We start from the raw sequence: 22,883 nt of genomic DNA, 5'->3' as shown, positions 1-22,883 counted from the left end.
ATATAAATTAAAAATCTAGCATTCTATTCATACTAGATAAAACAAGTGAAGTCAAAATGTCATAAGTGTTTTAGCTAAGCAAAAAATCATATGTTTTCTAAAATATATATATTATACAATCTATATATATATATATATATGTATACAAAAGGTTTTCTACTATGCTTGATAAAGGCTTGAGAGAGAACATCAAAAAAAAGACCAAGAAACTGGAAAGCATAAACTAAATGAAAACTAAAACATGAAGCACTGAACATGAAATAGAAAAATTGAAACAGACCAGATAAAAGTAAAAGGTCATTATATATCCAATTATTTTTAAACATGGTGGCTCATTAGAAATACATCCAGAGCTTTGGAGATAAAAAGCAGTCCCTCAGCATTTGCACTTTTCAAAAATTTCCAAGATAATTCTAATATGCATCTGGATTTTGAAAAATGACTACAGGTTTTCTATTAAATGGTAGTTTTAGTGATACAGAATTCTTTCATTTCTCTGTTGACCAGAAAAATGGCTAATGGTATTAAGTGGCTACTAGTTACATGATCTCAATAGTAAAAGATGTTTATTAGTTTCACAATCAATAGCCAGACAAAAAATAGAAGATAACGACAATTGCAAGCCATAGTGGAAACATGATTATCCTAGCAATACAAAATAATTACATACAATTTGGGGAGTTAAGTAGAGTACTGTGATAAGTGTAAGTGCATACATGCACATGTTCTCATCCACCCAGTCAGTCTAAGTCCTGTGGTTGGTGTATTTAATTCATTTACATTTAAGTTAATTTTCCATATGTATGATCCTATTACCATTTTCTTAATTGTTTTAGGTTTATTTTGTGTATGTCTTTTCCTTCTCTTGTGTTTCCTGCCTAGAGAAGTTTCTTTAGCATTTGTGTAAAGCTGGTTTGGAGGTGCTGAGCTCTCTTAACTTTTACTTGTTTGGAAAGCTTTTGATTTCTCCATCAAATCTGATTGGGAGTCTTGATGGGTAATGCATTCTTGGTTGCAGGTTTTTCTTTCTTCACTTTAAATATATCATACCATTCTCTTCTGGCTTGTAGAGTTACTGTTGAGAAATCAGCTTACAACTTCATGGGAGTTCCCTTATATGTTATTTGTCATTTTTCCCTTGTTGCTTTTAATATTTTATCTTTGTCTTTAACTTTTGTCAGTTTGATTACTATGTGTGTGTCTCATTGTGTTCCTCCTTGAATTTATCCTGCCTGGGATTCTGCACTTCCTGGACTTGTTTAACTATTTCTTTTCCATGTTAGGGAAATTTTCATCTATTATTCGAATATTTTCTTGGGTCCTTTCTCTCTCTCTTCTCCTTCTGGGGCCCCTATAATGCAAATGCCGGTGTGTTTACTGTTGTCCCAGAGGCCTCTTAGTCTGGTCTTCATTGTTTTCATTCTTTTTTCTATATTCTGTTCTGTGGCAGTGATTTTCACCACGCAGTCCTCCAGGTCACTTATCTGTTCTTCTGCCTCAGTTATTCTGCTACTGATTCCTTCTAGTGTATGGTTCATCTCTGTTGGTTTTCTAGTTCTTACAGGTCTTTGGTAAACATCTCTTCCATCTTCTCCATTCTATTTCTGAGATCCTATGATCTTTACTATCATTATCTTTATTATCATTATTCTGAATTCTTTTACTGGAAGGCTGCCGATCTCTGCTTCATTAGGTTGTTTTCTGGGGCTTTATCTTGTCCCTTAATCTGGTACATAACCCTGTGATTTTTCATCCTGGTTAACTTTCTGTAATGTGGTTTTCATTCTAGCCACTGTGGGATTGTGGCTCTTTGACCAGAGATTGAACCTATTTCCCCTGCACTGAAAGCATGGAGATGTCTAGATATAATTTGGGCTAAACAACTTGACTCTCTCTCTCAGTATCAATGATCCACTCCCAACCATCCTTGCTCCCTCTCATGACATTTTCCCATGTCCAAGAACCTAGCTCAGAAGAAATACAGAGAGTGCTGAGTAAGGGAAGAGTCAGAGCCTCAAAGTCTCAGAGCCCTAAAACTGGGTCTAGAAGATTCTAAGTGTTGGGAGTGGGAGATGGGCTTCACAGAGTCTCCAGATAAGTTCTGAGGAAACCAAGACTTATTCATGAAGTGTAAAGATTGCATAGGGAGACAAGGGACAAGCCTATCCAGAAACTTCTGGATACTACATTCCAAGTACTATGTTATGAACACAGAGAACAGTGATGATCAAGATAGCTGGCATTGCTGTCCTCAAGAAGATTCTATTTAATAGGCTGGAAGCAATCCCATCAAGTCCCCTCAGCCCAGGAGAGATATAGTGATAAAGAAGATCTAAGTTTGCCAAGCCTCCAGGGAGAGCTCTGTTGTACTTGGAGGGACAGTATTTGGACTCTTGACTTGTGGTCTATCAGACTATGAGCAGTATATGACAACATGGGCTACATGGGATGACTCAGATACCTATATGAATGAAATACAATTTCTGAGGACCCAAATTTCTAATGCCTATATACATATATATATATATATATATATATATATATATATATAATTGTTGTTGTATTCCTTTATTCCTTTCATATATTTGCTTTCTATGCATTAATAACTTTCTGTGTGTCTATGTCCTTTTCAATTAGACTGTGATTTGGCTAAGGGACTAGTCTATTATATACATATATATTAATATAATATATACTATATATATAATTGTTGTATATGAATACATGTATATATATATATAGGATTCCCAGGTGGCTCAGTGAGTTCAGAATCCACCTGGATTCAATCCCTGGGTGGAAAATATCTCCTGGAGGAGGGCATGGCAACCCACTTCAGTATTCTTGCCTGGAGCATCCCATGGACAGAGGAGACTGGCAGACTACAGTCCATAGAGTCACAAAGAGTCAGACACAACTGAAGCGACTGAGCATGCACTCATGCATACATATATATACACAGTTGTGTGTTGGTTTCCTATGAGCATCTCCTGTCTACCTAACTAGATGATAGAGTCCTTGAGAACTGAAAACCTTACATTATATTTTGGGAGCTCATTTCTTCCCCATAATTCCAACTGAGCTTTAGATACAAATGTTTAGTGGTTATTAGATCTGTGCATATTTGTGTGTGTGAAGAAGAGAATCCGGTTCTTGGATAGATTGAAACAAAGAAAAACTAAGATTGAAACTAAGACAAAATCATTAGGTCAACCAAGTGTGCATGCTAAGTCGCTTCAGTCGTGTCCAATGCTGTGTGACCCTATGGACTGTAGCCCACCAGACTCCTCTGTCCATTGGATTCTCCAGGCAAGAATAGTGGAATGGGTTGCTGTGCCCTCCTCCAGGGGATCTTCCCCACCCAGGGACTGAACCCACATCTCTTAAGTCTCTGCATTGGCAGGTGGGTTCTTTATCACTAGTGCCACTGCTCAACCAAGGAGGAGTAACAGTTCTAGATGAGGATATGTTTGTCTCCACGGTCCACAGTTGAGAAAGGGTGGGAAGTGAAGGAAAAGGAATCAGTTAATCATTAGTTCATGGGGGAGAATAAAGATAAAGAGGACAAAGACTGGTCATGCGGGGTATGGACAGTTGGCATATAGTCCTTGAGTCCTGCCATACTCACTCTCACATATTGCCCCTGCATCCTCACTGTGGGAGCAATCAAAAACATCTTCCACCCGGTCACATTCAATCAATTCATCTTCTGTCCCATTGCAGTTGATGTCTTGGATGAAGATTTTTTGTTTTTCATCTGCCAGTGGCTTATACAAATTACCACTTGGTGTCCCCTTGGCTGCTCCACAGCCCAGCTCCCGGCACACCACTTCCACGTCTTTCATGTTCCAGCCATTGTCACACACAGTGCCCCACTCGCCATTCCGTTCCACTTCCACCCGCCCTTCACAGCGATGGGGACCTCTCACCAGTCGCACTTTGGGAGAAGACTCTGCAAAGAAATGAGATATTGGTTGGAGATTAGGAGTGGCCCAGAGAGTATGTATGCAGTGTTTTGGAATTCTTCTACCACTTTCAGGATGTGGAAAACTGAAGGGTGAGAAAGTGGGGGTCAAAAGGGAAGACAAGGAAGAGGAGCTCCAGGACTCCATCTCTGAGTTCTGGTTCTGCTACACTCTTGTATTATTATTATTACAATTTAATCTGTAATTTTACTTGGCCCTTGGTGAAACTTGGAAAAACAGGCTTAATATCCCTACCTTTGGATTTGGTACAAATAAGTGCTTCATATGATTATTTCAAAAGTATATTTTCTAACAGGAATTAAGATGCACCATGCTATAATGATCATATCAATAAATACGTTGCATAAAATTTTAGTTTGTCTTGTAATTCCCTTTCAGCCAAACAAAGTATAGCGTACATACATGCATTTTGTCTGAAATTTGAACAAACTCTGTATTTCAGTTAATAATACTGTATCACAAGTTAGCTCCCTGTTTGTTTGTTTTTTTTTTAATATAAAGGTTTTTCCTTTATATTCTCAGAACTGGATTAGAACTTTCAAGTCTCATTCAGTTTTTTTTTTTTTTTAAATCTAAGATAATAAACTTAGTAGATTACCAGCAGTAATTCTAGAGGCCAAAATATGTGGAACTAAGTCAAGGTTTTGAGTGAATATAAATTAGAAATGTAGCGCTCTGTTCATACTAGGTCAAACAAGTGAAGTCAAAATGTCATAAGTGTTTTAGCTAAGCAAAAAAACATAAATTTTCTAAAATGTATGTATTATACAAACTATATATATATATATGTATACAAAAGGTTTTCTACTATGCTTGATAAAGGCTTGAGAGAGAACATCAAAAAAAAGACTGAGAAACTGGAAAACATAAACTAAATGAAACTAAAACATGAAACACTGAACATGAAATAGAAAAATTGAAACAGACCAGATAAAAGTAAAAGGTCATTATATATCCAGTTGTTTTTAAACATGGTGGCTCATTAGAAATACATCCGGAGTTTTGGAGATTAAAAGCAGTCCCTCAGAATTTGCATTTTTCAAAAATTTCCAGGATAATTCTAATATGCATCTGGATTTTGAAAAATGACTACAGGTTTTCTATTAAATGGTAGTTTTAGTGATACAGAATTCTTTCATTTCTCTATTGACCAGAAAAATGGCCATTGGTATTAAGCAGCTACTAGTTACATGATCTCAATAGTAAAAGATGTTTATTAGTTTCACAATCAATAGCCAGACAAAAAATAAAAGATAACTACAATTACAAGCCATAATGGAAACATGATTAACCTAGCAATACAAAATAATTACATACAATTTGGGGAGTTACATAGAGTGCTGTGATAAATGTAAGTGCATACATGCACATGTTCTCATCCACCCAGTCAGTCTAAGTCCTGTGGTTGGTGTATTTAATTCATTTACATTTAAGTTAATTTTCCATATGTATGATCCTGTTACCATTTTCTTAATTGTTTTAGGTTTATTTTGTGTGTGTCTTTTCTTTCTCTTGTATTTCCTGCCTAGAGAAGTTTCTTTAGCATTTGTGTAAAGCTGGTTTGGTGTTGCTGAGCTCTCTTAACTTTTACTTGTTTGGAAAGCTTTTGATTTCTCCATCAAATCTGAATGGGAGTCTTGATGGGTAATGTTTTCTTGGTTGCAGGTTTTTCTTTCTTCACTTTAAATATATCATACCATTCTCTTCTGGCTTGTAGAGTTACTGTTGAGAAATCAGCTTACAACTTCATGGGAGTTCCCTTATATGTTATTTGTCATTTTTCCCTTGTTGCTTTTAATATTTTATCTTTGTCTTTAACGTTTGTCAGTTTGATTACTATGTGTGTGTCTCATTGTGTTCCTCCTTGAATTTATCCTGCCTGGGACTCTGCACTTCCTGGACTTGTTTAACTATTTCTTTTCCACGTTAGGGAAATTTTCATCTACTTTTCAAATATATAATGCAAATGCCGGTGTGTTTACTGTTGTCCCAGAGGCCTCTTAGTCTGGTCTTCATTGTTTTCATTCTTTTTTCTATATTCTGTTCTGTGGCAGTGATTTTCACCACGCAGTCCTCCAGGTCACTTATCTGTTCTTCTGCCTCAGTTATTCTGCTACTGATTCCTTCTAGTGTATGGTTCATCTCTGTTGGTTTTCTAGTTCTTACAGGTCTTTGGTAAACATCTCTTCCATCTTCTCCATTCTATTTCTGAGATCCTATGATCTTTACTATCATTATCTTCACCAGCATTATTCTGAATTCTTTTACTGGAAGGCTGCCGATCTCTGCTTCATTTAGTTGTTTTTCTGGGGCTTTATCTTGTCCCTTAATCTGAGACATAACCCTGTGATTTTTCATCCCAATTAACTTTCTGTAATGTGGTTTTTGTCACACAAGTGTATGTTTCTCGGTTCTTTGTCTTGTCACAACAAAGATTTGGAGCGACAGACATTAAAGCCCTCAGTGTGTCACAGCTCTCAGGTCTTGGAGAGCTGTGTTATACATAGGTAAAACAGGGAAAAGGAGTCCAAAATGGTGGTGGCTAAAAGACAAGGAAGGTCAAAGGAAGGTCCGAGGACCAGAATGAAGACTTCAGGCAGAACAAACAGCACTCCTGGCTAAGTCCAATTTGCACAGGGCAGGCCCAGGTGGAGGAAAAAAACATAAAAGGAGGAGCCAAAGCTCTTTCTCATGAACTCTCTCTCTCTCCCGCTTGTGTGTTCTCTCTCTCTCTGTCTCTCTCTGTCTCTCTCTCCCTCCCTCCCTCCCTCCCTCCCTCCCCGCCCACTCCTCCACTCTCTTCTTCGAGTCTTTGGGTTGGCATGCCCTCACACTTCGAGGATGGATTCTCCTGCTATCTTCTAAATAAAATAGAGCTGTAACACTGATTTGCCTAAGAGCTATAATATGGTTTGTCCAAGACCCGAGAGCTGTGACGCCCTGAGAGCTTTAATGTCCGTCACTCCAAATCGTTGTTGTGATGAGACAAACAACCGAGGAACATACACTTGTGTGACAGTTTTCATTCTAGCCACTGTGGGATTGTGGCTCTTTGACCAGAGATTGAACCTATTTCCCCTGCACTGAAAGCATGGAGATGTCTAAATATAATTTGGGCTAAACAACCTGACTCTCTCTCTCAGTATCAATGATCCACTCCCAACCATCCTTGCTCCTTCTCATGACATTTTCCCATGTCCAAGAACCTAGCTCAGAAGAAATACAGAGAGTGCTGAGTAAGGGAAGAGTCAGAGCCTCAAAGTCTCAGAGCCCTAAAACTGGGTCTAGAAGATTCTATGTGTTGAGAGTGGGAGATGGGCTTCACAGAGTCTCCAGGTAAATTCTGAGGAAACCAAGTCTTAGACATGGAGTGTAAAGATTGCATAGGGAGACAAGGGACAAACCTATTAGGAAACTTCTGGATACTACATTCCAAGTACTGTTTTATGAACACAGAGAACAGTGATGATCAAGATAGTTAGTTAGCATTGCTGCCCTCAGGAAGATTCTATTTAATAGGCTGGAAGAAACCCCATCAAGTCCCCTCAACCCAGGAGAGATATAGTGATAAAGAAGATCTAAGTTTGCCAAGCCTCCAGGGAGAGCTCTCTTGTACCTGGAGGGACAACATTTGGACTCTTGGCTTGTGGTCTATCAGACTATGAACAGTATATGACAACATGAGCTACATGGAATGACTCAGATACCTATATGAATGAAATACAATTTCTGAGGACCCAAATTTCTACTGCCTAGATATATATATATATATATATATATATATATATATCAGAGAAGGGAATGGAACCCCACTCCAGTACTCTTGCCTGGAAAATCCCATGGGCGGAGGAGCCTCGTAGGCTGCAGTCCATGGGGTCGCTAAAGTCGGACACAACTGGATGACTTCACTTTCTCTTTTCACCTTCATGCATTGGAGAAGGAAATGGCAACCCACTCCAGTATTCTCCCCAGAGAATCCAGGGATGGGGGAGCCTGGTGGGCTGCCATCTCTGGGGTCGCACAGAGTCAGACACGACTGAAGCGACTTAGCAGCAGCAGCAGCAGATATATATATATATATATATATATATATATATATACATATATATAATATATAGTTGTTGTTGTATTCCTTTATTCCTTTCATATATTTGCTTTCTATGCATTAATATGGAGAAGGCAATGGCACCCCACTCCAGTACTCTTGCCTGGAAAATCCCATGGATGGAGGAGCCTGGTAGGCTGCAGTCCAGGGGGTTGCTAAGAGTCGGACACAACTGAGCGACTTCCCTTTCACTTTTCACTCTCATGTATTGGAGAAGCAAATGGCAACCCACTCCAGTGTTCCTGCCTGGAGAATCCCAGGGACGGGGGAGCCTGGTGGGCTCTGTGCTATGGGGTCGCACAGAGTCGGACATGACTGAAGTGACTTAGCAGTAGTAGCTGCATGCATTAATAATTTTCTGTGTGTTTATCTCCTTTTCATTAGACTGTGATTTGGCTAAGGGAAATACGTGTGTGTGTATATATATAATCTATATATAATTTTTATAAGAATATGTGTATAGATATAGGCTTCCCAGGTGGCGCAGTGGGTACAGAATCCACTTAGGTTCAATCCCTGGGTGGAAAAGATCCCCTGGAGAAGGGCACGGCAACCTACTCCAATATTCTTTCACAGAGCATCCCATGGACACAGGAGATGGGCAGACTACAGTAAATAGGGTCACAAAGAGTCAGATACAACTGAAGCGATGAGCATGCACTCATGCATACATATATATACACAGTTGTTGTGTGTTGGTTTCCTGTGAGCATCTCCTGTCTACCTAACTAGATGATAGACTCCTTGAGACTGATAAAATTACATTATATTTTCGGAGCTCATTTCTTCCCCATAACTATATCTGACCTTTAGATACAAATGTTTAGTGGTTATTAGATCTGTGCATATTTGTGTGCGTGATGAAGAGAATCAGGTTCTTGGATAGATTGAAACTAAGAGAAAATCATTAGGTCAACCAAGTGTGAGTGCTAAGTTGCTTCAGTAATGTCCGACTCTGTGTGACCCTATGGACTGTAGCCCACCAGACTTCTCTATCCACTGGATTCTCCAGAAAGAATACTGGAGTGGGTTGTTGTGCCCTCCTCCAAGGTATCTTCCCCACCCAAGGACTGAACCCACATCTCTTAAGTCTCTGCATTGGCAGGTGGGTTCTTTATCACTAGTGCCACTGCTCAACCAAGGAGGAGTAACAGTTCTAGATGAGGATATGTTTGTCTCCAGGGTCCACAATTGAGAAACGGTGAGAAGTGAAGGAAAAGGAATCAGTTAATCATTAGTTCATGGGGGAGAATAAAGATAAAGAGGACAAAGAGTGGTCATGTAGGGTATGGGCAGTTGGCATATAGTCTTTGAGTCCTGCCATACTCACTCTCACACATTGCCCCTGCATCCTCGCTGTGGGAGCAATCAAAAACGTCTTCCACACGGTCACATTCAATCAATTCATCCTCCGTCCCATTGCAGTTGACGTCTTGGATGAAGATTTTTTGTTTTTCATCTGCCAGTGGCTTATACAAATTACCACTTGGTGTCCCTTTGGCTGCTCCACAGCCCAGCTCCCGGCACACCACTTCCGCATCTTTCATATTCCAGCCGTCGTCACACACAGTGCCCCACTCGCCATTCCGTTCCACTTCCACCCGCCCTTCACAGCGATGGGGACCTCTCACCAGTCGCACTTTAGGTGAAGACTCTGTAAAGAAATGAGGTATTGGCTGGAGATTAGGAGTGGCCCAGAGAGCACTCAGGCATGTATGCAGTCTTCTTGGAATTCTTCTACCACTGTCAGGATGTGGAGAACTCAAGGGTGAGAAAGTGGGGGTCAAAAGGGAAGACAAGGAAGAGGAGCTCCAGGACTCCATCTCTGAGTTCTGGTTCTGCTACACTCTTGTATTATTATTATTATTATTATTATTACAATTTAATCTGTAATTTTACTTGGCCCTTGGTGAAACTTGGAAAAACAGGCTTAATATCCCTACCTTTGGATTTGGTACAAATAAGTGCTTCATATGATTATTCAAAAGTATATTTTCTAACAGGAATTAAGATGCACCATGCTATAATGATCATATCAATAAATACGTTGCATAAAATTTTAGTTTGTCTTGTAATTCCCTTCCAGCCAAACAAAGTATAGCATATATATGTGTATACATGCATTTATGTCTGAAATTTGAACAAACTCTGTATTTCAGTTTATAATACTGTATCACAAGTTAGCTCCCTGTTTGTTTGGAACATCATAGTATTCCTTTATATTCTCAGAATTGGATTAGAACTTTCAAGACATATTCAGTTTTTTTTAAATCTAAGATAAGAAACTTTCTAGATTACCAGCAGTGATCCTAGAGGCCAAAATATGTGGAACTAAGTCAAGGTTTTGAATGGATATAAATTAGAAATATAGCATTCTATTCATACTAGGTCAAACAAGTGAAGGCAAAATGTTATAAGTGTTTTAGCTAGGCAAAAAAATCATATATTTTCTAAAATATATATATTATACAAACTATATATATATTTATATGTATACAAAAGGTTTTCTACTATGCTTGATAAAGGCTTGAGAGAGAACATAAAAAAAAAAAGACTAAGAAACTGGAAAACATAAACAAAATGAAACTAAAACATGAAACACTGAACATGAAATAGAAAAATTGAAACAGACTAGATAAAAGTCAAAGGTCATCATATATCCAGTTGTTTTTAAACATGGTGGCTCATTAGAAATACATCCGGATCTTTGTAGATAAAAAGCAGTCCCTCAGCATTTGCATTTTTCAAAAATTTCCAGGATAATTCTAATAAGCATCTGGATTTTGAAAAGTGACTACAGGTTTTTCTATTAAATGGTAGATTTAGTGATATGGAATTCTTTTATTTCTCTGTTGACCAGAAAAAATGGCCAATGGTATTAAGCGGCTACTAGTTACATGATCTCAATAGTAAAAGATGTTTATTAGTTTCACAATCAATAACCAGAGAAAAATAAAAGATAACTACAATTGCAAGACATTACAGAAACATGATTAACCTAGCAATATAAAATAATTACATACAATTTGGGGAGTTACTTAAAGTGCTGTGTTAAGTGTAAGTGCATACATGCACATGTTCTCATCCACCCAGTCAGTCTAAGTCCTGTGGTTGGTGTATTTAATTCATTTACATTTAAGTTAATTTTCCATATGTATGATCCTGTTACCATTTTCTTAATTGTTTTAGGTTTATTTTGTGTATGTCTTTTCCTTCTTTTGTGTTTCCTGCCTAGAGAAGTTTCTTTAGCATTTGTGTAAAGCTGGTTTGGTGTTGCTGAGCTCTCTTAACTTTTACTTGTTTGGAAAGCTTTTGATTTCTCCATCAAATCTGAATAAGAGTCTTGCCGGGTAATGTATTCTTGGTTGCAGGTTTTTCTTTCTTCACTTTAAATATATCATACCATTCTCTTCTGGCTTGTAGAGTTACTGTTGAGAAATCAGCTTACAACCTCATGGGAGTTCCCTTATATGTTATTTGTCATTTTCCCCTTGTTGCTTTTAATATTTTATCTTTGTCTTTAACGTTTGTCAGTTTGATTACTATGTGTGTGTCTCATTGTGTTCCTCCTTGAATTTATCCTGCCTGGGACTCTGCACTTCCTGGACTTGTTTAACTATTTCTTTTCCATGTTAGGGAAATTTTCATCTATTATTCAAATATTTTCTTGGGTCCTTTCTCTCTCTCTTCTCCTTCTGGGGCCCCTATAATGCAAATGCCGGTGTGTTTACTGTTGTCCCAGAGGCCTCTTAGTCTGGTCTTCATTGTTTTCATTCTTTTTTCTATATTCCGTTCTGTGGCAGTGATTTTCACCATGCAGTCCTCCAGGTCACTTATCTGTTCTTCTGCCTCAGTTATTCTGCTACTGATTCCTTCTAGTGTATGGTTCATTTCTGTTGGTTTTTTAGTTCTTACAGGTCTTTGGTAAACATCTCTTCCATTTTCTCCATTCTATTTCTGAGATCCTATGATCTTTACTATCATTATCTTCACTATCATTATTCTGAATTCTATTACTGGAAGGTTGCCTATCTCTGCTTCATTTAGTTGTTTTTCTGGGGCTTTATCTTGTCCCTTAATCTGGGACATAACCCTGTGATTTTTCATCCTGGTTAACTTTCTGTAATGTGGTTTTCATTCTAGCCACTGTGGGATTGTGGCTCTTTGACCAGAGATTGAACCTATTTCCCCTGCACTGAAAGTATGGAGATGTCTAGATATAATTTGGGCTAAACAACCTGACTCTCTCTCTCAGTATCAATGATCCACTCCCAACCACCCTTGCTCCTTCTCATGACATTTTCCATGTCCAAGAACCTAGCTCAGAAGAAATACAGAGAGTGCTGAGTAAGGGAAGTGTCAGAGCCTCAAAGTCTCAGAGCCCTAAAACTGGGTCTAGAAGACTGTATGTGTTGGGAATGGGAGATGGGCTTCACAGAGTCTCCAGATAAGTTCTGAGGAAACCAAGTCTTAGACATGGAGTATAGAGGACTGTTTACGGAGACAAGGGAAGAGCTTATCAGGAAACAAATTTCTGGATACTACATTCCAAGTACTGTTTTATGAACACAGAGAACAGTGATGATTAAGATAGCTAGCACTGCTATCCTCAAGAAAATTCTATTTAATAGGCTTGAAACAATCCCATCAAGTCCTCTCAGCTCCAGAAAGATATAGTGATAAAGAAGATCTAAGTTTGCCAAGTCTCCAGGGAGAGCTCTGTTGTACCTGGAGGGACAACATCTATATTTGTTGCCTGTCAGTGGTCTATCAGACAATGAACAGTATATGACAACATGGGCTACATGGAACAACTCAGACACCTGTATAAATGAAATACAATTTCTCAGGACCCAAATTTCTACTGCCTACTTTGTCTCAACTCTGCACAAACCCCCTAGAACTTGGCATCAACCCCAGATGTAGTTGGGTGAAAGATGTCTGATCTGGTTGATTTTAAACTGCATTGTGAAGTTTATATTTGGTTTATTCATTTCGTTTTGTTTCTCTCCTCTTCGTCAATACTTTCTTGAAGGAAATAACATGAGGACTGGAGGTGAGAGACAAAAATTAAAATGGAAGTATAAAAAACTAAGAAAAGTTCCTATTGTTGCACTCTGAAGTTTAAGGCATATATATATATAATTCAAGAAAAGCCATCTGGAATAATTTATGGATCATTATAACTAAGATTAGAGTTTAGATAGGCATTATTGTATGCTCTAGCAAATATTAGATATCAGGATCATATGCAGGCTATTTTATTTTACTTTGAGTTATAAAATTTGGGATTTACTTTTTATTTGGTCATGCCACGTGGCATGTGGGATCTTACTTCCTCAACCAGGGATCAAATCCAACACCCTGCATTAGAAGCGTGGCATCTTAACTGCTGGACCACCAGGGAAGCCCTCAAATTCTGGTTTTAAATAAATTTTCCTTTTCCATGAGGTGGAGGACTAGATCACATTGTAGGAGAAAAGAAATATGTTTAAGAGAGAGAAAGAGAATATGTATCAAAGAAATGAGCTAAAGGGAAAAGAAGGGCTGAGAAGATTTAAAAGTTAGAGAGAAGAACAAAGGAGCTCATCAGGGCAGTTGTGTCCTAGACAGTGTTTTAGCCTACTTTATTAGCTGAGGGCTTGAGAGACAAGGACCCAGGGTGGGTCCTCCCTCCCTGGGTATAAATAGAGCAGCCATCTCCTGGCACTTGCAGCAAGGCATAACTCTGGAGGCCAGAGAAGAAAAACCAGATCATCTGTGTATTGGACTGGGACCCAGAAGCAGCATTTCTTTAAGGAAGCAAACTGATCCAGCAGGGTGTAAGATCCTCCACATTCATAGCAGAGTTTGCAGCTGCCCCTCTTTCATAAAGCCTCTACTATCAAGAGAAAGAATAGGCTGAAGAGATAGTGTCAAAGGAACTCATAATCCTCAACCAGTCCCCTTGATTTTTGGACCATCAGAGGCTTCCTCTTCCACAGACTAATTCTCTTTGTGTCTCCCCATTCTCTCCTCAGTCGAACCGTTTGTGCTCTGCTGAAAGACCCCTTGAAGAGGTGGGCAGTGAAATCCAGCCTGCACTCTGCTGATGAAACCATGAGGTGCACAGAGGCTGGTGCATTTCTAGTTCAATGAGACCATTAAAGTTGGCAGAGAGACCAGGAAGTAGTAGAATACAGAAGGGCAGAAGAAAGTTTATTTCCCAGGAGGTGAGGTGTCTTCTGAGCCTGAAAGAAAGCCATCTGCTTTGTTACATAATGGAGCTAGAGCTGGGCTAACATCTTGGGTCACACAGGCCAAATGGAGAGGAATCCCTTTGCAGTATAAACCACTCAAATTTTCTCTAAGTTTTGGAAGTGCAAAACTACCCATACAAGACTGAGTAGGTGGGTTGGGAAACCAGAAAGAAAATCTACTAGTGCTCTTTTGAACCACAGCCTCTCTCCCTGGCCCCAGGAATTCAAAATTTCCACTCTCCGGAGCTGAAAGCCCACCCTCTTAGGACCCCAAAAAATCTTACCCAGAAGTCCAGGTCCAGTGCAAAAGCCTGAGAAAATAAAAAAGAGAGAAAGACAGAGAGAAGTGAATGAGATCAAGTAGTCAACTGCCAAAGCTTTGTTCAAAAACACAACTCTCTGGAAAGTTTTGTTGAACTTTGTGAGACAGAGAGGTAATTACACAGCCTCCAAGGTTAGACCTTGTTAAGACCTCCTCCTTCTCCTCCTAGAATGACTAGCCTAAAAAAGCACAAGGACGCTGACTAAGAGCCAAAAAGACCCACTCTGCATGGCTAACTAGATCTATCATGTTCCCTTTCCATCTGATGTTGGCTCTACCCCAGGCATGGATAGATTTGATTTTCGATTTTAATCTATTAGATTGATCGATGATGACCACCTAAACTAGAAGTGTGGTGATGTAGTATCTGAGTCCAATAGGAAAACATGTTGGAGATTTCTGGGAAGATGTGTTGGGGCCACTGTGAGAGAAGCAAGAGAGACTCCATCTGGAAGCCTGTCATCCATCTTAAAGACTGGATGTGAACTGGGACTGAACCCTGCCCAAGAGTGAGAAAACCGTTGCTAGTGCAAACCAGGTCTGCTGGAGACTTTCCTCCCTACAGATGACAAATGGAGATTGTAGTTGAGGTCAGACTGCCCCGGTTAGATTAACCATGGAGATATCCCCCTTGATGTATAATCATTGCCCCCCCCCCCACCCTTAACCTTAATGGTTTGTTCTCCTAAGACCTATTTGTTGTAAAACTCAGTCATATACAACAAAGAGGTTGCTAACATGTAACCAGTCACATAGCGGGGTGGGGGCGGGGGTATAAAACTGGGCCTCTCAGAAACATCAGGGTCCTTGTTGGGAACTATTCCCCTTGGACCCGCTGGCATAATAAACTGTACTCCACTGTCTTGCGTTTCCTCCGAGGTATGTTTTGCGACTCCGGATTCCACAAGAGATGCACGGTTGAGGGGGATAAAGATGTCTTAAAAAGCATATGAGAGGGTAACAGACAGGAAGGCTAGGGGTCTCCAAGTGGAAGAAACAAACTACAGGTGTCAAATGTTTTTTTTTTTTTTTTTCCTTCTCTACTCCACGCCCAAGGTCAGGGGCGGCGGCGGAGAGGAGCAGCCCCCACTTCCAAAGAGCGGTGGCTGCGCAGGCGCAGGAGGGCCTAGAGGAGCTACTCCACGTTCAAGGTCAGGAAGGGTGGCAGTGAGGAGATATCCTTCATCCAAGGTAAGGAGCAGAGGCTGCACTTTGCTGGAGCAAACGTGAAGAGATACTCCACGTCCAAGGTAAGAGAAACCCAAGTAAGATGGTAGGTGTTGCAAGAGGGCATCAGAGAGCAGACACACTGAAACCATAATCACAGAAAACTAGTCAATCTAATCACACTAGGACCACAGCCTTGTCTAACTCAATGAAACTAAGCCATGCCCAGTGAGGCCACCCAAGACAGGTGGGTCATGGTGGAGAGGTCTGACAGAATGTGGTCCACTGGAGAAGGGAATGGCAAACCACTTCAGTATTCTTGCCTTGAAAACCCCATGAACAGTATGAAAAGGCAAAATGATAGGATACTGAAAGATGAACTCCCCAGGTCAGTAGGTGCCCAATATGCTACAAGAGATCAGTGGGGAAATCACTCCAGAAAGAATGAAGGGATGGAGCCAAAGCAAAAACAATACCCAGTTGTGGATGTGACTAGTGATAGAAGCAAGGTCCACTGCTGTAAAGAGCAATATTGCATAGGAACCTGGAATGTAGGTCCATGAATCAAGGCAAATTGGAAGTGGTCAAACAGGAGATGGCAAAAGTGAACGTCAACATTATAGGAATCAGCAAACTGAAATGGACTGGAATAGGTGAAGTTAACTCAGATGACCATTATATCTACTACTGTGGGCAGGAATAACTTAGAACAAATCTTGTAGCCACCATGGTCAACAAAAGAGTCCAAAATGCAATACTTGTATGCAATCTCAAAAACAACAGAATGATCTCTGTTCGTTTCCAAGGCAAACCATTCAATATCACAGTAATCCAAGTCTATGCCCCAACCAGTAATGCTGAAGAAGCTGAAACTGAATGGTTCTATGAAGACCTACAAGACCTTTTTAGAACTAACACCCCCCCCAAAAAAAAAATGTCCTTTTCATTATAGAGGACTGGAATGCAAAAGTAGGAAGTCAAGAAACACCTGGGGTAACAGGTAAATTTGGCCTTGGAATACAGAATGAAGCAGGGCAAAAGGTAATAGAGTTTTGCCAAGAGAACGCACTGGTCATAGCAAACACACTCTTCCAACAACACAAGAGAAGACTCTACACATGGACATCACCAGATGGTCAACACCGAAATCAGATTGATTATATTCTTTGCAGCCAAAGATGGAGAAGCTCTATATAGTCAGCAAAAATAAGACCAGAAGCTGACTGTGGCTCAGATCATGAGCTCCTTATTGCCAAATTCAGACTTAAATTCAAGAAGGTAGGGAAAAGCACTAGACCATTCAGGTATGACCTAAATCAAATCCCTTATGATTATACAGTGGAAGTGAGAAATAGACTTAAGGGACTAGATCTGAAAGAGTGCCTGATGAACTATAGACGGAGGTTTGTGACATTGTACAGGACACAGGGATCGAGACCATCCCCATGGGAAAGAAATGCAAAAAAGCAAATGGCTGTCTGAGGAGCCCTTAAAAATAGCTGTGAAAAGAAGAGAAGTGAAAAGCAAAGGAAAAAAGGAAAGATATAAGCATTTGAATGCAGAGTACCAAAGAATAGCAAAAAGAGATAAGAAAGCCTTCCTCAGTGATCAGTGCAAGGAAATAGAGGAAAACAACAGAATGGGAAAGGCTAGAGATCTCTTCAAGAAAATTAGAGATACTAAGGAAACATTTCATGCAAAGATGGGCTCAATAAAGGACAGAAATAGTATGAACCTAATAGAAGTAGAAGATATTAAGAAGAGGTGGCAAGAACACACAGAAGAACTGTACAAAAAAGATCTTCATAACCAAGATAATCACGATGGTATCATCATTCACCTACAGCCAGACATCCTGGAATGTGAAGTCAAGAGGGCCTTAGAAAGCATCACTACAAAGCTAGTGGAGGTGATGGAATTTCAGTTGAGCTATTTCAAATCCTGAAAGATGATGCTGTGAAAGTGCTGCACTCAATATGCCAGCAAATTTGGAAAACTCAGCAGTGGCCACAGGACTGGAAAAGGTCAGTTTTCATTCCAATCCCAAAGAAAGGCAATGCCAAAGAATGTTCAAACTGCCGCACAATTGCACTCATCTCACACGCTAGTAAAGTAATGCTCAAAATTCTCCAAGCCAGGCTTCAGCAATACGTGAACCATGAACTTCCAGATGTTCAATCTGGTTTTAGAAAAGGCAGAGGAACCAGAGATCAAATTGCCAACATCCGCTGGATCACGGAAAAAGCAAGAGAGTTCCAGAAAAACATCTATTTCTGCTTTATTGTCTATGCCAAAGCATTAGACTGTGTGGATCACAAGAAACTGTGGAAAATTCTGAAAGAGATGGGAATACCAGACCACCTGACCTTCCTCTTGAGAAACCTATATGTAGGTCAGGAAGCAACAGTTAGAACTGGACATGGAACAACAGACTGGTTCCAAATAGGAAAAGGAGTACATCAAGGCTGTATACTGTCACCCTGCTTATTTAACTTCTATGCAGAGTATCATGAGAAATGCTGGGCTGGAAGAAGCACAAGCTGGAATCAAAATGGCCAGGAGAAATATCAATAACCTCAGATATGCAGATGACACCACCCTTATGGCAGAAAGTGAAGAGGAACTAAAAAGCCTCTTGATGAAAGTGAAAGAGGAGAGTGAAAAAGTTGGCTTAAAGCTCAACATTCAGAACACGAAGATCATGGCATCCGGTCCCATCACTTCTAGGGAAATAGATGGGGAAACAGTGGAAACAGTGTCAGACTTTATTTTTGGGGGCTCCAAAATCATTGCAGATGGTGACTGCAGCCATTAAATTAAATGACGCTTACTCCTTGAAAGGGAAGTTATTACCAACCTAGATAGCATATTCAAAAGCAGAGACATTATTTGCCAACAAAGGTCCATCTAGTCAGGACTATGTTTTTTCCAGTGGTCATGTATGGATGTGAGAGCTGAACTGTGGAGAAAGCTGAAAGCTGAAGAACTGATGCTTTTGAACTGTGGTGTTGGAGAAGATGCTTGAGAGTCCCTTGGACTGCAAGGAGATCCAACCAGTCCATTCTGAAGGAGATGAGCCCTGGGATTTCTTTGGAAGGAATGATGCTGAAGCTGAAACTCCAGTACTTTGGCCACCTCATGCGAAGAGTTGACTCACTGGAGAAGACTCTGATGCTGGGAGAATTGGGGGTAGGAAGAAAAGGGGACGACAGAGGATGAGATGGCTGGATGTCATCACCGACTCGATGGACATGAGTTTCAGTGAACTCCGGGAGTTGGTGATGGACAGGGAGGCAGGTCCACAGGTCATCGCAGGTGTGCTGCGATTCATGGGGTGGCAAAGAGTCAGACACGACTGAGCAATTGAACTGAACTGATACAAAATTAAAAGGAGGGCTTTTTAAAAAATTCTGTGTTGCCATGGCAACACCTGGTTCCACTTGAACTTAACTTTTCTCAAATTTTGAGCTAACCAGTGCATTTTTCTTATGGAAATGTTTTTCTTAAGCTATGTTAATATATTTACCTTATTTACCTTTCTTCAAGTCAATTCTCCTCAGAACACATAGTGGCTCAACACATCTGTGTTTTACTCGTGGAAATGTTCTCTTAAGCTATGTTAATGAAACTATGTATTTGCTTGGAAATCTGCCTTTCTTCAAGATTAATGTCAATTGTTCTATGGCCCGGGATGACTCACCTTGTGTCAATGCTATCTCAAAATGCATGTTGTGGGTGAAGGGCCTGGTGTCACTCTCAGCTTTGAGGCTTTTTTTTTTTTTTCTCTCTCTCTCTCTAATTAGCAGCTTGATAATAGGTATATAACTCCTTGCTCAAAACTATCAAGGGGATATTCTTTCTGCCCCCTTCTGATGTATATGTCAGAAGCTTTCTCTATCTATTTTATACTTTAATAAAACTTGATTACACAAAAAGTTCTGGCAACCCAGCCTCATCACTGGCCCCAGGTTGAATGCTTCTCCTCCAGAGGCCAAGAATCCCAGCATCATTCACAGTTCATAGCAGCAACCTTTCACATAGAGGAAAATGGCAGTATTTTTCTGTGTTCACTGACACTGCATTTAGACAATGGTCAGCAAACTTTTGTGTGAAAGGCCAAATAGCAAATATTTTAGGCTTCATGGGCTACACAGTCTCTGTTATAACCAATCAGCTCTGTCAATGCAACCATATACATGTAAATGAATAAGCCTGGCTGTGTTCCAATAAACCTTTATTTATGAATGATTAAATTTAGATTTCATGTCATTCTCATGTGTCACAAAATATTATTCTTTTGACTTTTCCCACAGTTTAAAAATGTAATATCCATTCTTAGTTTGCAGGCTGTAGTTTGCTGAACCTGGTTAAGAGTCCAGAAAGCAGTTCTATGTTAATTCCCAAACTTCCAGGTTTAAGTATCAGCACATCTTTGAATGATCAGAGTTTCTTCTTACAAGGTCTCTTTGTAATCAGACTCATCTACTCATTAGGCTCCATCCCAATGCAAACTTTGAGAGATGGTGAAGGACAGGGAAGTCTGACATGCTGCAGTCCAGGGGGTCGCAAAGAAACAGACACGACTTAGCTACTGAACAACAGCAAATGCTATAGAGAGAGTCCTATGACTGTCAGTGGTCTCTGAAACCCAGTATTTTGAACTTCAAAACTCATCATCCCCCAACACCACCCCATCTTATAGGATCTTACTGAAGGAGTTAGTTTCATTGGACTTCCAGCCTAGAGCTTTTTAGGCAAATCCATGTATTTCATTTACTTATCCTGGAATATTTCTTCCAAATATTTGCTTTGCAAATAATTGGTTGATAACAACATGATTCAAAAAGACTTTGTCTGCAATTGCCTAAAACTCAAGGTTATATCATGCATAGCACTCTACAAGTCTAATAAAGAACAGAAAGCATGTATATATGCAAAGGAAACTAAATGTGAGGAGCCTGATAGGTGTGAAAGTGACCAAGCCCAGAGGTGATTTGAGAACTCTGTAGTGGGGTTGATCACCATGAGTATCACAGATCAGAAAGACTTCATGAAGGAGGTGCAACTGAAGATAAGCCTAAGAGATTCAATAGTAACTTCACAACAGGAGGTGGGGGACTATCTGCTAGGTAACATAAGGGGTGTATGGGCATTTAGGACTGTGACCAGCACTGTGCATAGAACACACAAATGCCCAACTGAGAGGCCGGTAGGTTTCAGTGGTATACTGGATCATCAGGAAAATTAAAATGGATGTGACTGATTAGGGAAGGGACCTAGCAGGCTCTTTTATCTTGTGGAAAGGCTCCTAACAAACCTCTGAGGAACATAACATTACCTCATAGATATGAGAATGAAATTTTGGAAGGATGTGGTAACCTTAAAATTCAGACAGCTAAGAAATCAAAGAGCAAAGATTGAAATCCAGATCTCTTTGATTCCAAAATCTCAACTGACTTTAAATTAATCTGAGCAATAAGAAACTGGGAAAAAACTAGGGAAACACATGATTTGAGAGGAATCAATATGATCAAAGAAAGGTGTTTGTTCTGCAGTTCTACTTCCTTTTCTTGCTATTACCCATGGTCCATTTATTTGTTTTTTTATAAATAGTGCATTTAGGAAAATTTGTGTGAAAAATCTATAGTATAAATTATCATTGAATTGATCATGTGAATATAGGGAAATAGAAAGTTTTCTGGTAATCAAGGTGGATTATGAATTGAGTATAGATCAAAAGGCTTTGGAATAATCACCAGATATAGAGAAAGGAGAGTAGAGACTTTCCTTGAAAGATACCTAGATCTGTACCAGATGGGCAAGGAAAGGCTTCCCCCAATCAAAGTTCCAGAGTACTCTGAAGCCTGGACCTTAAGGAGCAGAAATACTCACCAAAGATCAAGAAGAAAAACAGAGCCATGTCCCAGATGGCTGAAGATAGTGAACTGAAATGTAAGGCTGGAAGGAGGCCCCACAACAGGAATATGCAGCTTTGGTTGCAAGTGTGCTGTGAGGAGGGAAAGGTCCTGTCTGTACCAGAGCCTTTATCAGTCAACCAAAAATCAATGGGCTCAAAGGTCAGGACTGACAGAGCTGGATTTGCTGAATTCAGCACGTCCCAAAGGAAGGGAGGTGGCTGGAATTGGCAGAAAGGTGATGAAAACAAAAGAAAACAAACAAACAAAACATCCAAAGCTGCTACGCTTTGGTTCTGCTGTAATCCCAGCTCCATCGAGCTCTGCTTTAGTCCCTTCACTATGTAAACAAGGAAAACAACTCCCATAAGGAAAGGCAAGTACCAAGAATAAGGGCCATTTCACATTAGAAGATCAAGCAATGCTTGATCCTCATGTATGGTTTGTGGGGGTTAAGCCAATTTCAATTCTTTCCCTCCAGATGGAAGTGACTGGAAAATATAGAGGCCAAAGATCATAGAACAATTCCAAAGTTGCCCTTGAAGTCACCATAATTCAGAGTCAGGATGGCAATCCAGAGTCAAGGTGCCAATCTTTGCAAATATGGTTTAATTTATTTCTCTCAAACCAGCTTCTCCAGTGCTAAGTAGAGGGCCTAGTACACGGATCTGCTCTTCTGTGCTTGTCCTGGATTATGCCCATCTTTGGAAACTGAATGGAAGCAGGTTCTTGTCATAATGAAATCAGGTTGTTCTTAAGTCTAAGATATGATGGACAGGGAGTTCCAGAAAAACATTTACTTCTGCTTCACTGACTACACTAAAACCTTTGTGTGGATCACAACAAACTGGAAAATTCTGAAGTGCGAGACCCAGACCACCTTACCTGTCTCCTGAGAATCTTGTATGCAGGTCAAGAAGGAACAGTTAGTATAGGACAGGGAGGTATATTCAATATTTGTAGTACCCTATAAGGGAAAAGAATCTGAAAATATATGTGTGTTTATAACTGAATCACTTTGCTATACAGTTGAAACTAACACAACATTGTAAATCAACTATACTTCAATAATAATAATGGTGGAAAGAAAAAACTAAACAGCCTCTTGATGAGGGTGAACAAGGAGAGTGAAAAAGCTGGCTTGAAATACAG

At 39.9% G+C, this 22,883-nt stretch overlaps 1 protein-coding gene across 3 annotated transcripts in view; it reads right to left on the bottom strand.

Annotated features, from left to right (window-relative positions):
* Window positions 1-21,875, bottom strand: part of LOC133238944 (CD5 antigen-like) — a 37,764-nt gene extending 15,889 nt beyond the window's left edge. For 2 of the 3 annotated variants that reach the window (XM_061402615.1, XM_061402620.1), the window contains exons 1-4: window positions 21,709-21,875; window positions 14,612-14,638; window positions 9,419-9,742; window positions 3,626-3,949 (exon numbers count right to left, since the gene is read on the bottom strand). In XM_061402615.1, coding sequence (XP_061258599.1) covers window positions 3,626-3,949; window positions 9,419-9,742; window positions 14,612-14,638; window positions 21,709-21,736 — 703 coding nt within the window. In that variant the 5' untranslated portion in view covers window positions 21,737-21,875. The remainder of the gene's footprint in view (window positions 1-3,625; window positions 3,950-9,418; window positions 9,743-14,611; window positions 14,639-21,708) is intronic. The other variant, XM_061402619.1, reaches the window with a different exon arrangement.
* Window positions 21,876-22,883: the final 1,008 nt, after the last annotated feature.

Source organism: Bos javanicus, chromosome 3 (assembly GCF_032452875.1).
Source record: "Bos javanicus breed banteng chromosome 3, ARS-OSU_banteng_1.0, whole genome shotgun sequence".
Lineage (NCBI taxonomy): Eukaryota > Metazoa > Chordata > Mammalia > Artiodactyla > Bovidae > Bos > Bos javanicus.
The sequence above is the reverse complement of the archived record's forward strand: the minus strand, read 5'-3'. Positions and strand labels throughout refer to the sequence as shown.